Source organism: Balaenoptera acutorostrata, chromosome 1 (genome assembly GCF_949987535.1).
Source record: "Balaenoptera acutorostrata chromosome 1, mBalAcu1.1, whole genome shotgun sequence".
Lineage (NCBI taxonomy): Eukaryota > Metazoa > Chordata > Mammalia > Artiodactyla > Balaenopteridae > Balaenoptera > Balaenoptera acutorostrata.
This window is the reverse complement of record NC_080064.1, coordinates 104,280,075-104,303,385: the sequence shown is the minus strand read 5'-3', so window position 1 is coordinate 104,303,385 and position 23,311 is coordinate 104,280,075. Positions and strand designations below refer to the sequence as shown.

At 47.9% G+C, this 23,311-nt stretch overlaps 2 protein-coding genes across 5 annotated transcripts in view; one reads left to right on the top strand and one right to left on the bottom strand.

Annotated features, from left to right (window-relative positions):
- Positions 1–172: 172 nt before the first annotated feature.
- TRIM45 (tripartite motif containing 45) lies at positions 173–9,649 on the top strand. Its single transcript, XM_007169320.2, has 6 exons — positions 173–1,170; positions 2,829–3,562; positions 4,804–4,933; positions 5,783–5,897; positions 7,978–8,104; positions 8,995–9,649. Exons 1-6 carry the CDS (start codon positions 683–685, stop codon positions 9,141–9,143), a joined length of 1,743 nt encoding a protein of 580 aa, XP_007169382.1. The 5' UTR covers positions 173–682; the 3' UTR covers positions 9,144–9,649.
- Positions 4,801–23,311, bottom strand: part of TTF2 (transcription termination factor 2) — a 64,283-nt gene continuing 45,772 nt past the window's right edge. Inside the window, exons 23-25 of one of the 4 annotated variants that reach the window (XR_449914.2) lie at positions 19,290–19,901; positions 18,892–18,974; positions 4,801–4,914 (exon numbers count right to left, since the gene is read on the bottom strand). Coding sequence is in view for 2 of the 4 variants with exons in the window: in XM_007169318.2 (XP_007169380.2) it covers positions 19,757–19,901 (145 nt within the window). In the remaining 2 variants the exon portion in view is untranslated. Of the gene's footprint in view, positions 4,915–18,725; positions 18,806–18,891; positions 18,975–19,033; positions 19,902–23,311 lie in introns of those variants that run through there. The other 3 variants (XR_449915.2, XM_007169318.2, XM_007169319.2) reach the window with 3 other exon arrangements.

Sequence of the window (23,311 nt, the reverse complement as noted above, 5' to 3'; positions counted from 1 at the left end):
AAAGCTTATTGGATGCAGATGGTGTCACTCTGGAGGGTGGCGGGGCCCGCAGCGGCGAGGGCCGCCCCTCTCGGACGGTGATTGGGCTCGCCTGAGTAGCCCCGGGCTGCGATTGGTGCGAGGAGGGGCCAGGGCCGTCGGGCACCTTGGACCTAAGGGTGGGGAGGCGGTGGCAACCGAGGAGTCGGTGGGGTCTCGCAGGTCCCTCGTCCGCCGCGTGCCTTCTGCGGAGGGCCCAGTGAAGGGAAGGAGTGGGAGGCGCCCCCTACCTCATCACGCGGGGGCGGGGGTGGCACTTGTCGTGTGTCGGCCGCGGGACCAGTGGGGCGGGCTGGTAGTGGAGGGTGATGGAGGTGCAGGGGTTCTGGAGTCGACAGCAGGACTAGCTGGAGACCTAAATCTGGAAGCGCTTCCGGGGAGGAGGACTTGGGGGAGACAGAGGAGGGCGTGGGCGTGTCTGGTATGGGATGCCTTGCAAAGGAGGGGGCCTTGCTGAGATCTGTGGGTGGTTCCTTTGAGGAATCCTTTTCTTCCTTTTTGCCCTTTGATTTGCCAAAGGGAGAGTCCCCATGGTCTCTGTTCAAGTTTTGGAAACTTTCTCTTTGGGTGGGCCTAATCACATACTACTTCATTATAGAACTGCCCAGGGCCTTTTCTCATACTGAGCACAAACGTAGGGAATATGGCAGAAAAGAGGAAGCCGCTGCTGGGCTTCGTGGGCAAACTCCCCAGTGGGACCACACCTGGAAACTCAGGCAAGACTCGCTGCCCTTTGTGCATGGGGCTTTTCAAAGCCCCCAGGCTCTTGCCTTGTTTGCACACAGTTTGCACCACCTGTCTGGAGCAGCTGGAACCCTTCTCAGTAGTGGACATCCGAGGGGGAGACTCTGACACAAGCTCTGAGGGGTCAGTATTCCAGGAACTCAAGCCACGCACTCTGCAGCCGCAGATTGGCATCCTCTGTCCGGTATGTGATGCTCAGGTGGACCTGCCCATGGGTGGAGTGAAGGCTTTAACCATAGACCACCTGGCCATGAATGATGTGATGCTGGAGAGTCTGCGTGGGGAAGGCCAGGGCCTGGTGTGTGACCTGTGCAGCGACAGGGAAGTGGAGAAGAGGTGTCAGACCTGCAAAGCCAATCTCTGCCACTTCTGCTGCCAGGCTCATAGGTAAAGATGGGATACCCCACCTGGTGTGGCTTAAGAACGGAGTACAAAGAGGTGTCAAGACAGAGAAATAACCTTGGTGAGCAGATGGAAAGGAAAGCTTGAATTCCATGGAAGGTCAGAGAGCAGTATACAATATGATTACAGATATTCCAGAACAGTAGTTAACTCCTGCAGCCTTTATATAATACCCATGATAATTATAGCATCAAAGGTTTGCAGAGTCCTTTTCAGTTTACAAAGCACTTTTACACTTTCCTTGGATCATCAGTCATTTGTATAGTGAATAATTGTATTGGGTGCTAGAGAAAGTGAATGAGTATAATGACAAATCCCGTGCCCTCGATCTCATTTGATCCTTGCAACTCATAGAAAAGCAGGCGCTGTTTTCATCCCTATTTGTTATTTGGGGAAACTGAAGCTCAGCAATATGTGATTTGCCAAGGTCCCATAGCTGGTAAGTAGTGTATAACAGAACTGAATTTAAAATCCAGATCTTCTGACTGCCTTCTACGCTCTTGCTACTAATCTCTGCTGCCTTCCCAGTATAAGGTGCTGATGGGTGGGGCCCAACCTCAGCCTTTGCCTTGTACCCTAGTGTTACTCTGGAACTTGGCGACATGGGCTGGTAGGTGCGTAATGGGGTGCAGATTATGTCTTTTAGGGTGTTTGGTGAACAGTTTGTCACATAAATCACTTTGCCCCTTTCAGACCCCCTTCCCCCATTCCAGAACATCACAATGTAAGATGACCAAGGTTTTAGGATTAGCCTACGGTAGTTTTAAGTTCTGCCTTCCATGTGTTTTCTGGCCTTACCAACAGAATAAGTTAGTAGTCTTTGGTCTTTCTATTTTTAACTTGTAATTAGGACTACTTTGCTGCCAGCTAAACAGCTGACCCTATTTTGTCTACAGCCACTCTTCTGGTGCCGGAATAGGCATGTAAGCTTGATGTTGCTATAATGCTAACGGGGAAAATCTGAACAGTTACCATGGTTTCCTAGGGATTTCCCTGAATCTCTAGAGGGCTACAGAAAAGGGGAATTAAAAGAGAGGTTTGATTTTACTGACCACTGATTTTGCTCTCTCTAGTAATGTTGATGACGCTTGTTGAGGAAAATTCTAGCTTGCTGCTTTGGGTGACGTAGGCACTAGTCAAAGGAAATGCTTTACCAGAGTGTTAGGTGGAAGCTGAGGGAGACTGTCGTGGCCAGCTAGCTGCTTTTTAGTTGCCTGAGGTTTATGGCTGTGCCACCTGGCACAGGTCTGGTCTCTTGCTGCTGGGTCTCCACTGTGCTCTCCCCTCTAGCTTGCTGCAGGAGTAGGCTGTGGCTCTTGCCTACACTTGACAAATTAATTCTTTGGGGAAAGTTCCAGGATGTAGCCTTAGCATTGCAGCCTCTGGCAAAGTCAGGTGCCGAGCCAGAGAGCCCTAGCCTACTGTCATTTAATCCTATACAGCAGCCCTTTCAGGTAGGTATTATCCCCACGGTACAGAAGAGGAACTGGAATCCGAGAGGGTCATGTGGTTAGTAAGAGGTTAGAATGAGGAACCGAACCCAGATTTATTGGACTTCAGAGCCCGTGCTCTTAAAACTGCCGGACTGTTTCCCAAGTAGAGTTGTCCCCTCACTTCCCGTTCCCGACTCTGTTTGCCCCCAGGCGGCAGAAGAAGACGACTTACCATACCATGGTGGACCTGAAAGACCTGAAAGGCTACAGCCAGATGGGGAAACCCATTCCGTGTCCTGCCCACCCCGCGGAGGAGCTGAGACGGTTCTGCGAGCTCTGCGACCAGCCCGTGTGCCGGGACTGCGTGGTGGGGGAGCACCGGGAGCACCCCTGCGAGCTCACCAGCAGCGCTGTCCACAAGCACGGGGACTCCGTGCGGGAGCTCCTCAAAGGCACCCAGCCCCACGTGGAGGCCCTGGAGAAGGCCCTGGCACAGATCGAAGGGACCAACGGCGCCCTGCAGGAACGGGTGGAGGCCGTGGCCGCCGACGTCCGCACCTTCTCCGAGGGCTACATCAGGGCCATCGAGGAGCATCGGGACAAGCTGCTGAAGCAGCTGGAAGACATCCGGATCCAGAAGGAAAACTCCCTGCAGCTGCAGAAGGCACAGCTGGAGCAGCTGCTGGCAGACATGCGGACCGGAGTGGAGTTCACCGAGCGCTTGCTGACCAGTGGCTCCGACCTGGAGATCCTCATCACCAAAGGGGTGGTCATGGAACGGCTCACAAAGTTGAACAAAGTGGCATATAGTGCCCGTCCTGGAGTGAACGAGAAGATCACCTTCTCTCCTAAGGAGAAAGCAGGCCTGTGCCGTGGCTATGAAGTTTATGGGGCCATCAGTACCAAAGAGGTCGATCCAGCCAAATGTGTCCTTCAAGGGGAAGGTAGGAAGGCATTTCCCACTGGCACTGAGAGGACAGTGGACAGGACATGGTGTTAAAGACATGTGGCTTTTTCAGCCATGGCCTTCATTTAGCTAGGGAGAGAGACATATGGATCCAATGGATGGTGACCCCTCCCTTGTCCTTTTCTTTCTGATTTGTTCTGGTCAGGGTACAGTTAAGATCCCTACAGGGGTGAAGCTTGACCCTTTTCCAGTAGAGAAAAGTAGTAACTACCAAGGAACTCAAGGATCATGCTGTTTCTCTCAGATGACAGGACAGAGGCAGTGTCCATAGGAGATAACAGCAAAGACCTCAGGGCAGGGCAGAATCCTGCCTGTTCAGAGAGGATGGCTTGGACCAAGTTCTGAAGAGAGTTGCTGAGGAGTGAGGATGACAGGATTATGGTTTGCTTTCTTCTGTGCCCTTTTTGGTTCATGTAAGCCACATGTTGGCATTTGAAAGAATATGGTAGGCATTTCAGTCAGTAGAAGGGAAAAACAATTTCTTTTGACCACATTGTTCTCTTCCTGAAGGAAGCACATTGATCAAACATATATTTCACAGATCAGTCCTCACAGGAAGACTCTATTCTAGAGTCATCCTAACTGGCACAGGAATTCTTACCTGTTTGGAGGTCACAGATCCCTTTGAGAATGATCTCTCCCCAAGAAACACCCATTAATTTGGGCATACAATTTCAGGAGATTCTTAGACCCTTCATAAGGCCTCATAGTAGTTCACGAACCCCAGGTTAAGAAGCCTGTTTCATCTGACTTCTGGACCAGAGGCTGTAGCTATTGAATATGCCCCCAACACCATGGCACAGCTACCACGCTGTGGAGGACTTCACAGCATGAAGAGTCCCAGGTGGTCACCCTGTACCCCCTGCCTCTTCCAGCAGGATCTGCAGCTCAGGGTAGTTTGGGGTTACCAGCCTCTCTCACAGTGTCCAGAGGTTTTTTTCTCTGAATACATACATCAAGCCTGAGTATTTTCAAAGCTTCCTTAAGGCTGAAATTAAGGTCCAGGATCCTATATGATCCAAGAGCAGCTGCTGGCTGAGACAGAAGCAGGCTCACCGGGAGCGACTCCCAAGAGGTATGCCGGGAGAGAAAAGAAAGGGAGGAAACTGGAAACACAACTTTTTGTTCTAAAGAGAAAAAGCAAGATGGTGTCTGATCTGGGGATACAGTCACCGAAGTTGGCCTTTGAGGTGAGGATGGAGTGTTTATCTTCCGCAGATCTCCACAGAGCCCGCGAGAAACAGACAGCCTCTTTCACCGTCATTTGTAAGGACGCAGCAGGAGAGAGCATGGGCAGGGGAGGAGAGAACATTCAAGTCGCAGTAGTCCCTAAAGATAAGAAAGACAGGTTTGTATTATACACTCAGGTGTCACAGGTAATGAGCGGTGATGCAACTGGAAACCCGAGGTCCTTTGCAGTAGTGGGGCTGTAACGGCAGTAGTTCCAGCCTACCTCCCCATGATGCCATTGAAAAGTGCAATAGGACCAAGTGGACCAGATGTGTTTCCTTGTGTGGGTTTTAGGCCTGTATTCAGTTCTCTCCCAAAAGTCTGATCTGCCCCTCAGACTGTCTTCATCCCAAGCTTCGAATAGACTGAAAAATATTCCGTGTTAGACTGAATGGCGCCCTTCTCAAAATTCAGCCTCACTTTGCTACTAAATTGTGCTGGGAGCAAAGTTATACGTCTCTGGAATTAGAGGAGGGAGGAGGGAGGACGAAGAGCAGGAGCGTACAACAGAAGCTGATGGGAGAGAACACAGTGACGCTTTCAAGGAATTCACCAGAACATCCGATTAAATCAGCATTTATGTTGCTTGCCTTCTGTTGTAAAATTAATTTCCGAGACAAGTAGAAGATACATCCTGCTTGGGGGCCATTTAAAATTAATAGTGGATTTATGGTTTAGAGCAGGGGTCCCCAGCCCCGTTAGGAACCGGACCGCACAGCAGGAGGTGAGCGGCAGGCAAGCGAGCGAAGCTTCATCTGCTGCTCCCCATCACTCCCCATCGCTCGCATTACCGCCTGAACCCTTCCCCTCGCCACCCCATCCGTGGAAAAATTGTCTTCCACGAAACTAGTCCCTGGTGCCAAAAAGGTTGGGGACCGCTGGTGTAGAGTTTACATCCTAAAATAGTGGGTAACTGAAGCAGGCTTGTGAGAATGAGTGGTATCTTTGAACTCTCCCCTCCATCCAGTCCAGTCAAAACGATGGTCCACGATAACAAGGATGGGACATACTACGTTTCCTATACCCCCAAGGAACCTGGCATCTACACTGTGTTCGTCTGTGTCAAGGAACAACACGTGCAGGTGAGTGAGACCTTACCTGTGCTTCCCTGACCTCCTTTCACCCTGGCCCCCCTGGGTTTTGTCATCTTAGGACGTGGAGACATTTCTCACAGGATCAGCTGTATAGAGGGCTTGAACAGGATTCTCTTTTTTTCTTACTTCGCCTCACTTTAGAAATGGCCCAGATTTTGCAGCTCTTTTTCTTACGAGAGGATGCTGGTGACCATAAGAACTCTCTATCCCTACTTTACCTCCTGGCAGTTGTGCTTGTATTTTATCATTCTCCCAGTTAGTTTGTTGGAATTCTTAATTTGGGAAAGATGCCTTGATCACAGAGGGGCCAATCTACCAGCGGACAAGCATACACACGTTCGAGCAGTATAATCTAGCTCAGGATTTTCCAGCTTTTTCAGACTATGACCAGACATGGACTTACTGGAACACCATTGGGAAAGTTATACCCTCTCTTCTTGACTGACCAGTCATCTGTCTGCCTAACCATCTGCCCAGATAATTCTCTACTCTGTTTATATGTATATGCTTGTCTGTTACCTCCACAGATACATGTAACGCTTTCTGGTTTAGAGATTATGAATTTTTAAAAATTGGGTAATACTCAACATGTCCAGCAGAATCTCTGCTGACATTCGAGCTGTCAGAGGTTTCCCCCAACCAGAAATCAACACTGACAGGGACAATAAAGCACCATAGAGCATCATGATGTGTTAGGCTTGTGGTCTGTGCCCTAGGAAGACTCATATTCAATAGCCACTTGCTGCTTGCCTAATTACAGGATGTCAGACGGGTTAGGTGTTGTTTTTTTTTTTAATTTAAAAAATTTATTTATTATTTATTTATAAATTTATTTATTTTATTTATTTTGGCTGCATTGGGTCCTCGTTGCTGTGCATGGTCTTTCTCTAGTTGTGGCGAGTGGGGGCTACTCCTCATTGTGGTACGTGGGCCTCTCATCACAGTGGCTTCTCCCATTGCAGAGCGCGGGCTCTAGGCACGCAGGCTTTGGTAGCCGTGGCACGCAGGCTCAGTAGTTGTGGCGCACGGACTCAGTAGTTGCGGCACACGGGCCCAGCCGCTCCGCGGCATGTGGGATCCTCCCGGACCAGGGCTCAAACCTGTGTCCCCCGCATTGGCAGGCGGACTCCCAACCACTGCGCCACCAGGGAAGCCCGGGTTAGGTGTTTTTACAAACATTATTTCACTTTTCCTCCAAATCACTGAGGCATAAGGATCATCATCCAACTGGACCGAGAAAACAAACTTGCCACAATACACGGTACCTGTGTGGCAAAATCATAATTTGAACCCATAGCTTTGAACTCCAGGTTGTTTTTAAAATAGATTGTAAACTCTTTAAAGGCAGAGAGATTTAACATTTGAAAGGCTTCTAAGGTGCCAGCCTCTCTGCTTTGTGCTTTTGCAGAACGTGTGGTTCTCATGCAGGGATAGGCACATAGCAACACTTATTAAATATTTACTGTTTAACATAGGGTAGAAATTGGAGAATGGAAGTTATCCTTGAAGGAAAAGAGGCAGGAGAGTTTCTAATCTGAGAATTATTAACCACAGGCTCTTAACCTTCCTCCCTTCCATCTATCTTCACCAACCCAGAGTGAGGGGATGGGTAAACAGTTGTGTCCAGGATGGAGGGATGGAAGGAGAGGAGCTGGCTCAGTATGTGAGGGGAGGGGGGGTGTGGCTGAGAAATTGGAGAAAGGACCACAGATGTCCTCACCTTGTGGTTGTGTGCTCTATAGTTACCCAAGCTTGCTCAGGAATGGAGGAGATAGAGACCAAGGTCAGTGACGTGAAAGCACAGTTGGGTTTCCTAGTGTGTCAGGTGGTCTGCATGCTGGGAGAGCAGCACGGATTCCTTGACTCCCCGCTCACTGCATTTGTATCTGGCCCCGTGCAGCTCAGCGCCCAGCTGGTTGCTGTCCCCCAGTCGCTGTCTCCCTCCTGCTGTCCTCGTCCCTCCGGGGACAGGCCCTGCGGCTTGCACTCTGTTTGGTACGTGTGACGCTCAGCACACCCCTGTTGACTCACAAGGTGCTGTTCTTTGCTCTTGGTCTGAACACTGAAGGGCTCACCATTCACTGTGACCGTGAGGAAACGGCACCGCTCACACCCAGGCGTGTTTCACTGCTGCACGTTCTGCTCCAGTGGAGGCCAGAAGACTGCTCGCTGCGCGTGTGGAGGTACCATGCCAGGTAAGGAGAACCAGTCGCTCCTGAAAGCCCTCGCTCTCCCTCTGCTGCTGTCTCCCGGCGGCGGGATCAACTACCACAGCGACCAGCTTCGGGGTGTGCAGACTTAGGCTTTGTTTCTAGGAATGTAGTCTGTGCATATAAATATGTCACAGTTCTAAAAGTTTCATTTAAAGCTTCTTCGTTCTGGAAACTGAAGTAGCAAGCTGCAAAGTTCTGAGTTTTTTAGTTTTGATACACTTCACCAATCCTAGGAGCCCTGTGCTTCTCCTAGAATGCTCGATTTCAGCCTGTACCCTTTCCAACAGCCTGAGCAGTATCAAAGATGTAAACCCGCTCCGTTCCTTTTAAAACCTTACAGAAATTCCAAACAAGGCAGTGATGGGAGAACAGATGAATAAATTAACTGAACCAGGTCTGGCTCTTTTCTTGGGGGAAGGGAGGCTGGGCAAGAGGGTCAGCTCAGGCAAGAGATCTAATTATTTTCAGTATTCTGTGGTGTCATTACTCTAATGGTGGGCCTTAAGATAGGCTCTTGTAAACTTTTATATAAACACTTCAGGATCTATTTTGTTTATTTCCACCACTCTGCCCTTCCCTTTCATCTAGATTATGTTACAGTTAAAATCCAAACCAGTTCTTCTCCTTGAGTTAGCAGAGTGTTAAAATAACACTCTTCTTAGAACTTCAGCTAACCTGAATTGATTTGCTGTCTTCAGTCTTGAGAGTTCTCTTGACTACAGAGGCGTCGAATAGCTTGTTCCTCTCGCCGGGTTTTTATTAGACGTTTTCACGTCCATGAGTCTGAATGTCGCCAGGAGCATTAATTTCTGTGGTAACCGCTGGACTTTCCTCTAATGGTGGTTCTCCCCTCTCCTCTTTGAACCATGCAGGTGGGTACCTAGGCTGTGGCCACGGACACAAAGGCCACCCGGGGCGCCCCCACTGGTCGTGCTGTGGGAAGTTTACCGAAAAGTCGGAATGCACGTGGGCAGGTGGGCAGAGCGCAGCACGGAGTCTACTGAGGACGGTGGCCCTCTGACGGCTTCCTGGGTCTGTGGTCACAGCTGCGGCCAGCACGGCTTCAGATCACCAGAGGAACCCTGACCTTAATGCTGAAGAAACTGATAGAATTAAAAACAAAGTGCCTTATGTTATACCCTGGAGTCCAAGTCCCTTTTTGTGAGTTACTCACTGATTGTACATGCAGGTGGTCGAGCACCAGAGACCACACTACGTTTCTCTTCTTCTTGGCCAAAGGTCTTTGGGGGGAGGGGAGGCAGTCAGCTGTCTGGTTAAAGTTAATACCAGATGGTGCCCCTCATTAGTGTCCTTTTAAAGCATATACACTGTAGTCCAGTAGGAGAGCGACTGTACAAAATGGCTAAAATAGATTTTAGAATCATACACTGTGTATCTTAGTTCATCTTCAAAAGCAGACAGATCTTTGAAACTAGCGGTTGTTAATCAAAGCTGGCTTTATAGGAGGAGTATAATGTATGCACTCCTGTTTTAAAACAGTGTCAGTGTGTGCATGTTTTTGTATGACTGAGCCCATTCATCGTAAGTCTAATAAACTCATTAGAAATAATGTACTCGTGTAGACTAGCAATATAGTATGTAGATGTGATCTCAGTCGTAAACAAAAAAATCTAATTGAATAAACTCTGTATCACCCCCTCAAAAAAAAAAAATGTCCTTTCTGTACCAAGGAGGCTCCCTTTTGTTTTGTACAGACATGGAGGTACCCATGCCATTGGAATTTAGCACTCACGGGGGTAATTTAGTTCCTCACTTTTTTAAAAAAATTTATTTATTTATTTTTGCTGTGTTGGGTCTTCGTTTCTGTGCGAGGGCTTTCTCTAGTTGCGGCGAGCGGGGGCCACTCTTCATCGCGGTGTGCGGGCCTCTCACTATCGCGGTCTCTCTTGTTGCGGAGCACAGGCTCCAGACGCGCAGGCTCAGTAGTTGTGGTATGCGGGCTTAGTTGCTCCACGGCATGTGGGATCTTCCCAGACCAGGGCTCGAACCCGTGTCCCCTGCATTGGCAGGCAGATTCTCAACCACTGCGCCACCAGGGAAGCCCCTAGTTCCTCACTTTTTGATGTATAACTTTCTTATTTCTCCCTGAGCTACGTGTTATTTAGATATTTCCCTCAGAGAATAAAAACCTCATTTCCTCATATCCACTTGTTGCTAGCACACTTTAAATGGATTATAATGTGATATTGCTGTTTAGGTGGAGGTCCGCCACTTCCCCTCTACACCACGTTCATCTCATAACCCTAGAGCCTAGAAGATTACTGTTTGGTCAGGGGCAGACACGTAGTCAGTAAATAAAGGGGAATGCTGTTGAAATAGAACCTCATAAATTCCTTGCAGATGTACTCATGCCAGGTGATCCAGATACCTTCATCCTCCGCACATCTCTCACCCTCTTTGTCTTTTAAAGAACCGTCTTCAGTTTTGTCTGTATACCTAGGAAGTTAACTAGCAGCTTTGACTCCTAGAGCATGCCTGCTTAACTGAAGAGAATTCTTGGGAGAGGAGGTACACAGCACTGGTGCCCCAGCCCTGCCGTGGTCTTCACTGTATATAGTTTGTGTGTTCTTCTGGGACACTTGATTTCTTATATAGCAAAAACTCAGCATGTATTAAATATAATTATTGAAATCTGCAATGTAAGATCCATTAAGAAGTGACTCATTGGAATGGTGAATTGGGTCAGGCAAAGGAAGTGAAATAATTAGACAAAACACACTGTCAGGTCATCCTGGAAAAATTTCCTCCTTAAAGCTGATAGATGTGAGCTACATTGTAGCTGTAAATACGAAGATATTTACTATATTTTCTCCCTTTTCTGGAAAGATTCCCTTCAGCCCTCTCTCTGACCAAAATCTGATATTCCCAGAAGACCCTGATGGCCCTGTAACCCTCTGAAATTATTATTTGCTCTTCCTCATTCCTTATAATCACTGGGCCCAGAGGTCAGGTAGGAGTCCTTTAGCTCAGCACTGCTGCTTTAAGATCAGTGGTTATCAACTGATGTTGTGAATTTGTCCCCCAAGGATGTTCAGTAAGGTCTCAGACATTTTTCCTTGCCACAGCTGGGGGCAGGGTGCCACGAGCATCTCTTGGGTAGAAGTCAGAAATGCTGCTTATGCCCAGTTCGGGCCAGCTTCCCACAATGAAGAATTATTCCGTCCAAAGTGTTAATAGCGCTGCTGTCGAGAAATCCCATTCTAGACCATTATTCCTCCTCCTTTAAAAATGGCCAGCCTTGGGCTTCCCTGGTGGCGCAATGGTTGAGAGTCTGCCTGCCACTGCAGGGGACGCGGGTTCGAGCCCTGGTCTGGGAGGATCCCACATGCCGCGGAGCAACTGGGCCCGTGAGCCACAACTACTGAGCCTGCGCGTCTGGAGCCTGTGCTCCGCAACAAGAGAGGCCGCGATAGTGAGAGGCCCGCGCACCGCGATGAAGGGTGGCCCCCGCTCGCCGCAACTAGAGAAAGCCCTCGCACAGAAACGAAGACCCAACACAGCCATAAATAAATACATACATACATACATACATACATAAATACAATTAAAAAAAAAAAGGCCAGCCTTGAAGCTCAGGCTTTTATGCAAGCTGTTACCCCTACGTGGTTCAGCCCTGCACAGAGCCCCGAGTCGTTCCCCCTTTTTCCTTGAAGATTTTAGCACCAAACTTGCTGCTACTCCAGTACTACTCCTCATCAGTCTTAGAATAATTCAATATCCACGAAGACATCTTAACTCCATGACTCTAATGTTCCTTTTTCCCTCACCCAGCAGTCAGTCATACCCTAGACCTTGATTCCAGCTGCTCCCTCTGCATAATCTCAATTTCAAGCATCCTGCAACCACGACCTCCCATCTTTCCAGCTCACCCACCTGACTCTACTAATTCTTCTGCCTCCCTAGAATCCCCAGTGCAGTGACCCCCTTCCCACTGTTCCCTTCCCCCGCCTCGTGTCCTTTCCTTCATCCTCACTCAGTTTGGACTCTACAGAGCATCGTCACGCTCCTGCATGTAGTCTCCCTCTGTCCTCTTTGCCTGGCAAAACCCCAGATTAGATCCAGATCTCCATCTAACCCAACTGAATGATCCTGGAGAAAAACACGAAGGTATGATGACTAGTCTCCCTTTAAATCTATGACCACTGATCTTGATGGGCTCTTAGCATTGCCCAGTAGTCTGACATCTCTCTAGTCCATTTATTCTCCACTCTCCTAGACAATTATATTTCCTACTTTCTTCTCAAATTGCAATTTGTACTCCACTTCCCCTCTCCACTTACGATCTTGCTTCCTATTTCACCAAGAAAACGAAAGAATTCAGAAGAGAATTTCCTGACCTTCCCATGTCTACAAATCTACCTATATGCCTATCAAAAGCAAACTTTTATATGAGCTCTCATTCCATCTCTACAACCCAGGAACGTTGCTCCAGTAATTTTCCCCTCTACTGGATGGCTAATTTCAGAAAATAAACATGCTACAATATTCCCTATCTTAAAAAACAAATTTCCCTTGATTTTTGTATGAGACTTCTAGGGCTGCCATATAGAATACCACAGACTGGGTGGTTTAAACAACAGAAATTTCTTTTCTCACAGTTCTGGAGGCTGGAAGTCCAAGGCGCCAGCGGGGTTGGTTTCTTCCGAGGCCTCTCCCTGGCTTGCAGATGGCCACCTTCTCCTGTGTCATCACGTGGCCTTTTTCTGCACATGCATCCCTGATGTCTCTCCCTCTTCTTATTAAGACACCAGTCCTATTGAATTAGGGTTCACCCATATGATCTCATTTAACCTTAATTATCTCCTTAAAGGCCCTGTCTCCAAATACAGTCACACTGGGGGCTAGGACTTCAATCTATGAATTTGCGGGGAACACAGATCAGTCCACAACAGTTTTTTCATCCCCCTCTGACAGCTGCTCCATTTTTCTGCTTCCCTTTAAAAAGACCTCAAAAAAAATTGTTTGCTATCTCTACTTCCCCTCCTTGAATTCTCTCTTGGATCTAATCCAGTCTTTAATCCTCACCACTCCCCTGAAACAGCTCTTGTAAAGGTCACCTGTAATATCCATGTTATGGAATCCAATGGTCAGTTCTTGATCTTTATCCTCTTTGACCTATCAACAGCATTTAACACAGCTGATCACTTTCCCCTCCAAGAAAGATCTTCTTCACTTGGTTTATCTGGCATCACTCTTCTTCTTTATTTATTTATTCATTCATTCATTTATTTATTTTTGGCTGTGTTGGGTCTTCGTTGCTGTGCACGGGCTTTCTCTAGTTGCGGCAAGCGGGGGCTACTCTTTGTTGCAGTGCGTGGGCTTCTCATTGCGGTGGCTTCTCTTGTTGTGGTTGTGGAGCACAGGTTCTAGGTGCGTGGGCTTCAGTAGTTGTGGCACGAGGGCTCAGTAGTTGTGGCTCATGGGCTCTAGAGCACAGGCTCAGTAGTTGTGGTGCACGGGCTTAGTTGCTCCGCGACACGTGGGATCTTCCCAGACCAGGGATTGAACCCGTGTCCCCTGCACTGGCAGGCGGATTCTTATCCACTGCGCCACCAGGGAAGTCCCGCATCACTCTTCTTAATCACTTATCTCATTGACTTCCTTTCTCTAGTTCCTCATCTCTCCAGTCTCTACACATTTAAGAGCTCCAAAGATTAGTTCCTGCATTTTTATCTTCCCCCCACTTCCTAGGTGATTTCATCCTCTCATGAGTTTAAGTGCCTTTTATACACTGATGACTCCTAAATTTATCTCCAGCTCCAAACTCCATATGATTATATCTAAGAGTTTACTTAACATCTCCACTTGGATGTATCATACGCACCTCATCTTTAAGATGTCCACAACAGAACTCTCAATTTCCAATTCTCACTGCCCAACTGACCACCAGCACCAAAGTGTTTTTCCTGCAGTCTTCTCCAGCTCTTTGAAAGGAAAGTCCAAATCCACTCCTACAGGGGGTGGAGCCAGTCACCTTGGAAACATCCTTGACTCCCCTCTCAGGCAGTCCAATCCACTGGCAAATCCTATCTGCCATCCCTTCAAAATGTATCTGCTGAGCACTGCTCTCTGCCTACACTGCTAACCACACTGGTCTGAGATGCCATGATTTCTCACCTGGACTTTTGCAATGGCCTTCTAACTAGTCTCTCTGCTTTCACTCTCAACTGTCTACAGTCTATTCTCCACCCAACAGTCCTTTTAAAATACATCAGATCGTGTCACTCGTCTTGCTCGACAACCTCCAAAGGCCTCCCATCTTACTCAGAACAGCCTTTACATCAGCATGTAAGACCCTGCAGGACCTGGATCCTCGCTCTTCTCTCTTTCCTAACCATCCCCCCCACCCCCATCACTCTATTCCAGCCAAACTGGCCTGCCTGGGGCCCCTCAAACTCTGTCTTGAAGCCTTTACAATCACTGCCCCTCCACCTGGAATGCCCTTCTCACGGATACCTACATGATTCACTCTCTCATTTTCCTCAGGTTTCTGCTCCTTTGTCAAACACCATCTTATTGGAGAGGTCCCTAACTACCCTGTATAAAATAGCAACTCCCCAGCCCAAGACTCTGTAGCATCCTTACTCCGCTTCATCACCATCTAACATATATACTCTATTTCTTTATTGGCTGTCCTCTTACCCTAGACCGTAAGGTCTATGAAGGCAGGGATTTGACATTTATTGACCACTATACTATCCCCATGGAAGACAGTTCCTGGCACATAGCAGAGGCTTAATCAATATTTTGTTGAATGAATAAAGATCTAATTGGTAGAATTTTTAGTTTGGATCTCCTTGGTATCTGTTTCTACAGGCCAGACTTCCCTTCCCCCAGACTGACATTTTTCCTTCAACCAAATACCACTTGGAAAAAAATCTCAGCCTTCTCTCAAAACTGTTGGATAAATTATATGCACCTTAGGGACCAGCCTTGAATTTTCCAATTACCTCAGACATCTAGGGAAGTGCTTGCCATGAAGAAGCCTGTTGTTTTACATCATTTTGCCCCATGTGTCTTTTAATGAATGAGATTTCAGAACTGAGGATAAAAAGCTTATCGTTTATTTCAGTTGGAAAAAGCTTTTGATAATTGGATAACTCTACTGTAGATGAAGTTCTATTGCAACAGAAAATTTCTATAAGATACCTAGGTTCTGGCAAATGCCCTAGCCTTTAAGCAATATTAATGGTAACAGTTCCACTACAGATATTTAAAGTTTGTGCGGGGGTGGGGTGGGATGGGGGTGGAGTGGGGCTGTTATTTGATCCGTGCTACAGTGGAGGGTAAACCTAGCTGAAAGACTTGGCAGAGCAAGACTGATCTGCAGAGCCCACGATTCCAAGGTGAGCGCAAAAAGAAGTCTCAGGATTTAGGAACTGTCCCCAGCGTAGCAAAGTGCTTCAGAAACCACCTCTGAGTTGTGAGCACTGAAGCATCAACAAAGTGCAGCAGCAGGATGTAAGCTATATCTCTTGGTGTTACAGGTAGGAGGAAACGGGCCGCAAATTACAGCCTCCGTCCCCTGGGATGTTGTAACTGGATAAACACCTGGGCCGTCTTGGATAACAAACATACACACGTACCTGCCAGCCCACCCATTCTCTAATCTCTAAAATGCGGCAGTCACTCTGCTCTACTCCAGAGGATGTATACCTGTGTGTTAGGTTTTTCTCAATTAAGAGGTGGTTGGGTGAAGTGAATGCTAATTAAAAGCAGAATATAGGAAGAGGCGTTTCACTCTTTGCCTTATTAGCTTCTACGTATTGATTTCAATTCCTTCGACACTTCCTCAGGGAGGTCCTCCTTAACTAGGTCAAATCCCTGTTCTACGCCCTCCCAGCCATGCGGACATCCCCCCCCCCCCACCTCCCGCCACTGTAGCACTCATCACAGTGGCCACTTTGCAGCCAAACGTGATGATCTGATTAATGCCTGTCGCCCCTTCTAGGCTGGAAGCCTCAGGAGGACAGGGACTGTTTTGGGTTTTGCTTATCCTTATGTTTTCAGTGCCCAGGAGTGCCCTGGCATGTTTAATATATGTTTTTAAATTAATGTATGAATAATTAAGCAGTGAAAGTATTCTTCCCATCCTTCCTTTCATATGTAATCTCTTCCTACACTCAGATTTAGCTAAGCATTCTGGTAAAAAGGACTTGAGCTAGCGAAGACATCATCTTCCCTGTTCCCCGCTAGGGGTTAGGCCGTTCTTTCATTTCCATCCCCGTCCCCTGTACTCACTCCGGTGGTACTTTGTACTATAACTGACGCTGATTTCATTTTTACCTATGAAAACATTTTAATCGAGGTCATACGCCTACAAATTCTAAATTCTTATTGTAATTCTCTTTGTGCTTGAAGGAATGCCTTTTAATTCTTTCTGGCCTTCTCTAGGGCTACATGCTACATAGCAAATAGCAGTACCACATCCCACTCTGTAAACCCAAATTCTCTCAAGGCATTATGGTAGATATCAAGATTTCAGGACACTAGAGGGGCCACACCGAGCACTGGCGTTTCCATGACTATCTGTGCAGGATAATCTGGCTTTACCTTTCAGCCCTGCAGAAAGCTACTTCATTGGGCAAGACAATCAGAGAGAGGAAAGAGCCCAGTATTCATACGTAGCCATTCCAGATCACATACATGACTGCTAGAGGAAGGGGTCATGCCCCACAAAGACATCATTCTACCTATTGTGTTCATAATAACTGGATGGCAACAGGAGTCCTTGGTAAGGCTTTAAAGGGCCCAGGTTCCATCCAGCCATGGCATGCACGATGCCCTTTTTTGATTAACACTGCCAAAGAGAAGTCAAACTATAAACCTTCCATGAAGGCAACTCTGTCACATAAGAAATACCTTGTAAACTGGGTGCTCAGCAATGTTGCACTTTGGTGACAGATGTTCACCATCTGGCTCCTTCAGCTGCACCCACGCTTCTATGTTATTCTCATATTCCAAGACCTGGTCCCACAGCAAGAACACTAGCATTTGGATGGCACTTCATGGTTAACAAAGCATTTACTGTTCTTGCCTAAGTCTGCCGAGGTAGGCAGAGAGAGGTAAAAAGAAAATCTGACAGTCATGGTGTCACATAAAGGAAGGCTGGTTGACACTGGCAGAACTCACAGGGCAGCACCTCAATTAGATCACTACACTGTGGGATGCTGCCCACTGCTAGAGGGTGCAGGGATCCAGCTTGTCATGCCCTGACCTTAAGCAATGGACTCACAGTAACTAAAATGAACGTGAGCCTGAGACGGACACCAGAATGCTACTTATATTAATTCATGAGACATTTCCACCCCAGGGCTAGGACTGAGGGATGCATGTCTGGTATGACAGTGGTTCCAGTTTTTGCTGTATCCGCCTCACATCGATAGCATCTCCCTGTTATAGGAACACCTACCCAAGACAAGACTGAGTGGCTTTGCTAGCTTAGAATCAGAATGAGGAACACTAGAGAAACTATTTAAGATACCAGAAGGAATATTAGAGTAGATTACATTGGTCAATGGGCTCTGAATATCTGAAGATTGTAGGTTGTAATCCCTGCATCCATCTTCAGACTAAAAGCAAGAATACTTGAACCTCAAAGTTGACACCGCCTCTCTCCTAAACAGTCCCTGGAAAGGACACTAACAGTGTTCACCTAACACGCCTTCTGACTGACGTGACCCATCTGTCGATCTGGTCGAACGGGGTATGGTGTGTATGTGTGTTGCTAAATTCCCAGTAGAGCACAGTGAGCTGCATGCTAATCCTCACATCTTACAGATGAAAGAAGTGAGGTGCCTGGGGAATCTGCAACTGGCTGAACACCAGACAGTCAGCAAACGGCAGAGGCAGGGTCTGTACGTTCTTGCTGGCCTGGGAGCCACTGCTTCTCAGGTGACACTCCCTTTGCCCTGGTGCGTTGATCCTACAGCGTAACTCCCGAAGGGTAACCTTACATCCTCCATTTCCCGATTTTATCAGGGACTTCACTATAGCTGCCGAAGTTCTAAAAACAGTGCCCACCACAAATGCGGAAACCAAAGTGTAGAGAAGTTAATGATTTTTTTCAAGGCTGCACCCCCAGCTAAGGTGAACCTGGAAGTAGAGTTAAGTCAGAACTCTTCCTTCCAGGCCACCTGTCTTTGCCTCTGTGGGCCTTTAGACCATGTCCTTAGAGGGCACCTTTGCTTAAACAGGCCCCAGTGCCTCAGCCCATACTGTGACTGGCTTAACACAGGGCTTTGTCACCTAATCCTAACTCAGAGGAGGGCAACAGTTCTATCTAGGAAGAAATACAATTCTTTCTAGCAGAAATTAGCTGAGTAAGTGTTTTGGAAATGACTGCCAACGGGAAGAAGGGAATCTGAATAGTTTCCCAAAGTAAGAAATTCTCAAGAGTTTGTATTAGTCAGGATACAAAATGCTATACAAACAAACATCCAAGTCTCATGGTTTTAAAAGAAATTATTTCTTGATCATGTCATAGTCCAATGTAGGCGAGCTAGGGTGAGAAGGGAGGCACATACAGGAGGCTTTGTTCCGATGTCGTTCAGGAACTGAGGCTTACCAGTCTGCCAGAGGGTCTGTGGCCAACAGTCGGTTAAGAATCTCCGACCTAGTGGCTTCACAAATCTCTAGGGCCCTGTAGTCGTCCATCAGTTCCTTTGTATTCAGTGGGCCAACAAGAGAAGAAACAGCACAAAGAATCATTTGCAAGGTTTTAGAAAGGCAGATAAGAAATGACTTACATCACTTCTCTCCATATTCCACTGACTTAGAACTCAGTAATACGGACCCATGTAACTGCAGTGAAGACTAGGAAATGTAGTCTCTGGTGGCCAGGAGGAAAAGGAAATGGGGGTTAGTGGACACAAAGCATTATCTCTGCTACACTGTCAAACACATGTTTATTGGATTATGCCAATGATAATACAAATACTAAATGACACAGTAATAGTAAATGAAACAATGATACTAAGTGCTACAAATACTGTAAATTTGTAAAAATACAAATACTAGAAAAATGATACAAAAATTAAATTTTATGACACAAATACTATATGATATGATAGCAATACAAAATGATATAATAACACTAAATGATATGACACCAAATTCTAAATAATACGATGATACAAATACTAACCATCTACGTATTACGTAGAGACCCGCTTCTGCTCAGCCCATAAAGAGATGGTTATATGAGCAGCCTCGTTGGCAGGAGATGAAGAGATGGGATGGAGCCTGTGTTAGAAAAGGCAGTAACACTGGGTCCCCACCAGCTGAGAAGAGAAAAGCAACAGAGGGCTTTTTGAGCTTTTACTGAAGCTTAGGTACAACTCTCCCAGGGCTGTTTTCCAAATTCTCTAACTCTAAAGCCTTTTCTCTTATCTGAAGTAATTTATTGGTTTCTATGTCACACATTAAATATGTTGATAGATTAACATGACTGGTTAACCAAGTGGTTAACATGATAACTGATCCTCACTTTGAGGCGGGCTTGAAGGTGAAACTGAATGGCAACGAGAGCTCAAAGGACCAGGGTTAGGTCATTCTCCCCAGATCCTAATACAAACCAACAATGGCACTATTCTAAGCTCCATAAACAGGAAGTTAGATGCCAAAAAGGACTTTGAGATCGGCCAAGGTGAGCTTGGTGACAACTTCTCCAGATCCTGACAGAATCTGTTTGGCCAAATCTTTCTTTTTGTCTTGGAGCTGCAAGATCTTCTCTTCCACTGTTCCCTCACAAACAAATCTGAAAAATAGACAAGCAAATAATCAAAAACCCAAAGCAGCATATCTAATAACATATTCAAACGTCTATTTATGCTTTAGTTTTTAAATGAGATTTCTTCCTTTGTTTTTTCTTAGGTTTGATTAAGAACTCTATATTTAGGAGATGTAAACAACTTAGACTAAATATATATCCATTTAAAGTGATCTGACCTTGGACTTCCCTGGTGGCGCAGTGGTTAAGAATCCGCCTGCCAATGCAGGGGACACGGGTTCTATCCCTGGTCCAGGAAGATCCCACATGTCACGGAGCAACTAAGCTCATGCGCCACAACTACTGAGCCTGCACTCTAGAGCCCGTGAGCCACAACTACTGAAGCCCGCGTGCCACAACTACCAAAGACCGCGTGCCTAGAGCCTGTGCTCCGCAACAAGAGAAGCCACCGCAATGAGAAGGCTGCGCCCTGCGACAAAGAGTAGCCCCCGCTCACCGCAACTACAGAAAGCCCGCGTGCAGCAACGAAGACCCAACACAGCCTAAATAAATAAATAAATATTTTAAAAATTTAAAAATAAAGTAATCTGACCTAAAATTGACCTTTTATTTCTTTCTGAAGCTGAGATAATTGAGAAGCGCCAAAATAAGCAAAAGATATCCCGATCCAAAAAAAAGGATAGAGATCCAGCTTTTACACAAAAAGCTCCATCCTGATAAGGTCAGAAGGCCTAAAGCTTATCTAGTTTCTGCTAGGAATATGTATGCTGGTTTAAGTACAGAGTGTCTTATCTCTTGGCTAATTCACACTGAAAACAGGTTTTACAAACCGAGGAAATACCTCTGTTGTCCTTTATTCACTCATTCAACAACTGCTGATGAAGATTCACTATATGCCATGCACTATGCTAGGTGTAGGAACGGAGATTTGAACATGGCCTTGCAGTCAAAGAGAACACAAAACAAAGACATGAAAATAAACAGCAACAATAATAATATGACCTGGAAAGCGCTATAACGGAAGTATGTCCAGCGTACAAGAGGAGTGAAAAGAAATCTGTCTGGGGTCTTCAGGGAAGGCTCCGTTGACAAGTTGACTCTTAGTGTGACTTGTAGGATGAACAAGGGTTTGCCAGATAGAACAGTGGGGAGGGCATCCCAGGGAATGGGAACATGTGCAAAACCATGGCTGAGTTTTGGAACATGGTCTGCTGCGGGGGTCGTAGAGTCTGGCCAGGGCAAAAGTCAAAAACTATGTTGTGGAGCGGGGAGAAGATGGCGGAAGAGTAAGACGCGGAGATCACAATCCTTTCCACAGATACAGTAGAAATACATCTACACGTGGAACTGCTCCTACAGAACACCCACTGAACGCTGGCAGAAAACGTCCGACCTCCAAAAAGGCAAGAAACTCCCCCCGTACTTGGGTAGGGCAAAAGAAAAAAGAAATAACAGAGACAAAAGAATAGGGATGGCACCTGCACCAGTGGGAGGGAGCCGTGAAGGAGGAAAGGTTTCCACGCACTAGGAAGCCCCTTCGCGGGCAGAGACTGCGGGGGGCGGAGGGGGGAAGCTTCAGAGCCACGGAGGAGAGCGCAGCCACAGAGGTGCGGAGGGCAAAGCGGAGAGGTTCCCGCACAGAGGCTCGGCGCCAAGCAGCACTCACCAGCCCGAGAGGCTTGTCTGCTTAGCCGCCGGGGCGGGCGGGGCTGGGAGCTGAGGCTCGGGCTTCAGTCGGATCGAAGGGAGAGGACTGGGGTTGGCGGCGTGAACACAGCCTGAAGGGGTTAGCGCACCACAGCTAGCCCGGAGGGAGTCCGGGAAAAAGTCTGCAGCTGCCGAAGAGGCAAGAGACTTTTTCTTGCCTCTTTGTTTCGCGGCGGGCAAGGAGAGGGGATTCAGAGCGCCGCCTAAACGAACTCCAGAAAAGGGCGCGAGCCGCGGCTATCAGCGCGGATCCCACAGCAACAGGGGCGCAGAGGGAAAATCGGAGAGACTCCCGCACAGAGGCTCGGCGCCGAGCGGCGCTCACCAGCCCGAGAGGCTTGTCTGCTCACCCGCCGGGGCGGGCGGGGCTGGGAGCTGAGGCTCGGGCTTCAGTCGGATCGCAGGGAGAGGACTGGGGTTGGCGGCATGAGCACAGCCTGAAGGGGTTGGCGCACCACAGCTAGCCGGGAGGGAGACCGGGAAAAGGTCTGCAGCTGCCGAAGAGGCAAGAGACTTTTTCTTGCCTCTTTGTTTCGCGGCGGGCAAGGAGAGGGGATTCAGAGCGCCGCCTAAACGAACTCCAGAGAAGGGCGCGAGCCGCGGCGATCAGCGCGGACCCCAGAGACGGGCGTGAGACGCTGGGGCTGCTGCTGCCGCCTCCAAAAAGCCTGTGTGTGAGCACAGGTCACTCTCCACACCAACCCTCCCGGGAGCCTGTGCAGCCCGCCACTGCCAGGGTCCCGGGATCCGGGGACAACATCCCCGGGAGAACGCACTGCGCGCCTCGAGCTGGTGCAACGTCACGCCGGCCTCGGCCACCGCAGGCTCGCCCCGCCTCCTCTGTACCCCTCCCTCCCCGCGGCCTGGGTGAGCCAGAGCCCCCGAAGCAGCTGCTCCTTTAACCCCGTCCTGTCTGGGCGGGGAACAGACGCCCTCAGGCGACCTACACGCAGAGGCGGGTCCAAATCCAAAGCTGAACCCCAGGAGCTGTGCGAACAGGGAAGAGAAGGGGAAATCTCTCCCAGCAGCCTCAGAAGCAGCGGATTAAAGCTCCACAAACAACTTGATGTGCCTGCATCTGCTGAACACCTGAACAGACAACGAATCAGCCCAGATTCAGGAGGGGGACTCTGGGAGCAGGAGATGTTAATTTTTCCCCTTTTCCTTTTTTTGTGAGTGTATATGTATATGCATCTGGGTGAGATTTTGTCTGTATAGCTTTGCTTTACAATAGCTTTATTTTACTTCACTATATTATAGCCTCTTTCTTTCTTTCTTTCTATCTTTTCTCCCTTTTACTCTGAGCTGTGTGGACGAAAGGCTCTTGGTGCTCCAGCCAGGCATCAGGGCCGTGCCTCTGAGGTGGGAGGGCCAACTTCAGAACACTGGTCCACAAGAGACCTCCCAGCTCCACATAATACCAAATGGCAAAAATCTCCCAGAGATCTCCATCTCAACATCAAGACCCAGCTTCACTCAACGACCAGCAAGCTACAGTGCTGGACACCCTATGCCAAACAACTAGCTAGACAGGAACACAACCCCATCCATTAGCAGAGAGGCTGCCTAAAATCAAAATAAGGCCACAGACACCCCAAAATACACCACCAGACGTGGACGTGCCCACCAGAAAGACAACATCTAGCCTCATCCACCAGAACTCAGGCACTAGTTCCCTCCACCAGGAAGCCTACACAACCCACTGAACCAACCTTAGCCACTGGGGACAG

Coding starts and splice junctions, on each gene's coding strand:
- TRIM45 (XM_007169320.2), top strand. CDS start 683: ATGGCAGAAAAGAGGAAGCCGCTGCTGGGCTTCGTGGGCAAACTCCCC. Junction 3,563..4,803: donor ATGTGTCCTTCAAGGGGAAG/GTAGGAAGGCAT, acceptor TATCTTCCGCAG/ATCTCCACAGAGCCCGCGAG. Junction 8,105..8,994: donor GTGTGGAGGTACCATGCCAG/GTAAGGAGAACC, acceptor TGAACCATGCAG/GTGGGTACCTAGGCTGTGGC.